The sequence below is a fragment of the Girardinichthys multiradiatus genome, chromosome Y (assembly GCF_021462225.1).
Source record: "Girardinichthys multiradiatus isolate DD_20200921_A chromosome Y, DD_fGirMul_XY1, whole genome shotgun sequence".
Classification (NCBI taxonomy): domain Eukaryota; kingdom Metazoa; phylum Chordata; class Actinopteri; order Cyprinodontiformes; family Goodeidae; genus Girardinichthys; species Girardinichthys multiradiatus.
In genome coordinates this window covers 29992079-29994817 of record NC_061818.1, presented here as the reverse complement: position 1 = coordinate 29994817, position 2739 = coordinate 29992079, and the positions used below count along the sequence as shown (strand labels likewise).

At 44.1% G+C, this 2739-nt stretch overlaps 1 protein-coding gene across 1 annotated transcript in view; it reads right to left on the bottom strand.

The window, feature by feature from the left end:
• Positions 1 to 205: 205 nt before the first annotated feature.
• Positions 206 to 2739, bottom strand: part of LOC124864615 (homeobox protein unc-4 homolog) — a 3324-nt gene continuing 790 nt past the window's right edge. Inside the window, exons 2-3 of the mRNA XM_047359463.1 lie at positions 2189 to 2364; positions 206 to 1474 (exon numbers count right to left, since the gene is read on the bottom strand). Of these exons, the coding sequence (XP_047215419.1) occupies positions 515 to 1474; positions 2189 to 2364 (1136 nt within the window). The 3' untranslated portion in view covers positions 206 to 514. The remainder of the gene's footprint in view (positions 1475 to 2188; positions 2365 to 2739) is intronic.

Below are 2739 nucleotides of genomic sequence, written 5' to 3'. Positions count from 1 at the left end.
AGCCACCGGGAAAATAATTACTTTCATATCAAAACTCTGCAGGAGTCGAGCGGGTCCTTTTCGCCTAGGGCTCGTAACCTCATTTCAGCGGGGGCTTATAGATGAATAAATTTGTTAAGGCAATATACAAAGTACAACATAAGATTTCTTACGAAAAGCCCTTCCCACTGTAGTCCTGCGCTGCTATTTAAGATCTCACACGGTGTCAGGTGCTTGTATACAATAGATTTATTTAAGAAAAACCTTACATATATAAATAGTATAATACCTTGTCGTACAGCTCTTGAGGATTTTTGTTGGTCTTGTGTTTTTTTTTGTTTGTTTTTTTTTTGACATGTTATCACACATTAAAGGATACTCTCACACACTCGCAAAAAGAAAAAGAAGGACATTGTTAAAATGTCAGCAGAGTTGGGGCAAAACCCTATAGAGGTTAAATCGAAAGATGTGGTTAAGCTTTGGCCTAATGAAATGTGTTTAGAGGCTATTTCTGCTTTGTTTTACCCCCTCTGATTTATTCCAGGTCGACATCTTCTGTGGAGTTTGATTGTGTAGGACAGTCACTGAGAAGCTCGGGGTTGTCAGTGTGCTCCAAGTGCTCCTTTTTGTCCGTGTTGACAGGCGTGATGAGTTCAAAAGTCGACTCGCTGCAAATAACCGAGCTTTGTTGTCCTGTCGGAAAGACGGCCCTGGACGGGCTCCATTTTTCCTCCGGTCCCACCTGTCCTAGTATTTGCGCGTCCGGCGAGCTGCTCCTACATCCGGGGGAGTTCGCGGAGGCGCTGCAGCAAACACCGGGCTGGTCTCTGTCCGCCGGGGTCTCTCCGTCAGAGTTTGTCCCTGCTGTTGACGTCTTGAGGGCAGTCTGAGGGACAATGAATCCAAGCGGCTGTGTGATGGGATAGAGCAGGCAGTGTCCCTTCCCTATCAAAGGCCGTGAGGAGGGTAAGGCCGCGGGGTTGCGTCTGGGTCTGGAGTCCGAAAGGAGGCTCTCGACGCTAAACGGGTTGAGTTTCTGCATGCTGGAGGCTCTGTTGGTGTTACTGGAGCACAGGCTCGACCGGTGGCTGGGGTCGGGCGAGTCCAGCTCGGATCCGCCAGCTTCCCGGTCTAGGTGTCTTTGGTTCTGGTTTTGGCTCTTCAGGTCGCATCTCGACTGGTTTCCCCCCACTGAATCAAAGGGTGGACATGTGTTGTGGTCACTGTCGGTGACGTGTGACACCCCGCTGTCACTGTCCGACCCCGGGGTGTGAAATAAATCCCCAGAAACGAGCTTGTTCTGGGACTTGAGCAACCGGCGCTCCTGCTTCCTCTTCTTCTTCTCCATCCTGTCCAGTTCTCTCCGGGCGATTTCTTCTGGGTCCATGGGCTCCCCGCTGCAGGTGGTGGGGTGTGCGTTGTGAGCTGGCCGACCCGGACCTTTCTTTGTGTTCTCCTTTTTCCTCCACTTGGCTCTGCGATTTTGAAACCAGACCTTAAGAAAGAGAAATAAAAAAAAAAAGGGGGCAACGTGAAAACACGTTTAATGAGCACTGCTAATCCTGCAAGGGTCAAATTAATTAGAGCAAAAATGTGACAGTATCTTTGCAATATGGTAATTAAACGAATAGTGAGGTTGCACCTTTCTCGTGCTGCTTTTTTCTGGGCCTTTAATTAGGCCTTAGATTAATTAACAAAGTCATGAAACAAAAACAAGTCGGGTTGACTTTTAATATAAAATGAACCCTTTTACAAATATGGACTCGCCATCTAAGGGAAGCTTGCATAAGAAAAAAAAAATATTTGTATACTTTTCATTTAAAAAATACATCAATTGTCGCTTTGAAGCATCTATTATTTCTTCCTAATCGTAATTGGGGAAACAAAATGCAACTATTTCTGTTATTTAATCGAGGTTCAAAAGTTGTTCAAATCAAACATGGGGTCAAATTGTATTAATTTGACTGATTTAGGCCAATAAACAGACCATAGTTAGTAATATTGTAAGGCATTTTAAGAACTAAAATTAATATTGCTTAGGTTACAATGAAAATAATGTTTCCTCTGCCAATTAAGATATTTTCATAGAAGTGTAATTTACAACAGCAACTCAGTAAAACGGACCCGTTTGTCACGAATAAACACAAGCAAATGATTAGAGGACACATACAAGCCCAAAGTTACAAATGCACAATGAATTAGTATTTACCTGAACTCTTGACTCTATCAAGTCCAATCGGAGAGCCAGTGCCTCCCTCATGAACACGTCCGGATAGTGACTCTCATTAAAAGCCTTTTCTAATTCCTCCAGCTGCCAGCCTGTGAAATTCGTGCGAGTTCTTCTTCTCTTGCAGCCGGGGCTATCTTTGTCTGGGTCCACCGAGTCTGGCAGCATAAAAATGTTGGAAAAATGTAAACATGGGTGTATATTGTCAAAAAAAATCTACATTTTATAATCATTTCAACGTGATTTTTATCTTGCACATGCCGTGAATTATGTCAAGTTTAAAGGTGAAAATGATGATGGGGATGTTGCATACATGCATGCTGCAGCTTCTGTTCTCTTGTTTGGAGAAGGAAGCTATCAGTGTCAACACCAGCTGTTCTGTAGTTACTGAGGAGAAAAAAGGTTTTTCCTCGAAAAATCCTCAGTTTTACACGGGGGGGACGAGAACGCCTTTCAAACCCACGGCGAAGATAACTTGTCGCAACGTCCAGCCTTTGTTTCTTTCTGTTTTGGTCTTTCCACTGCTAGCCAAC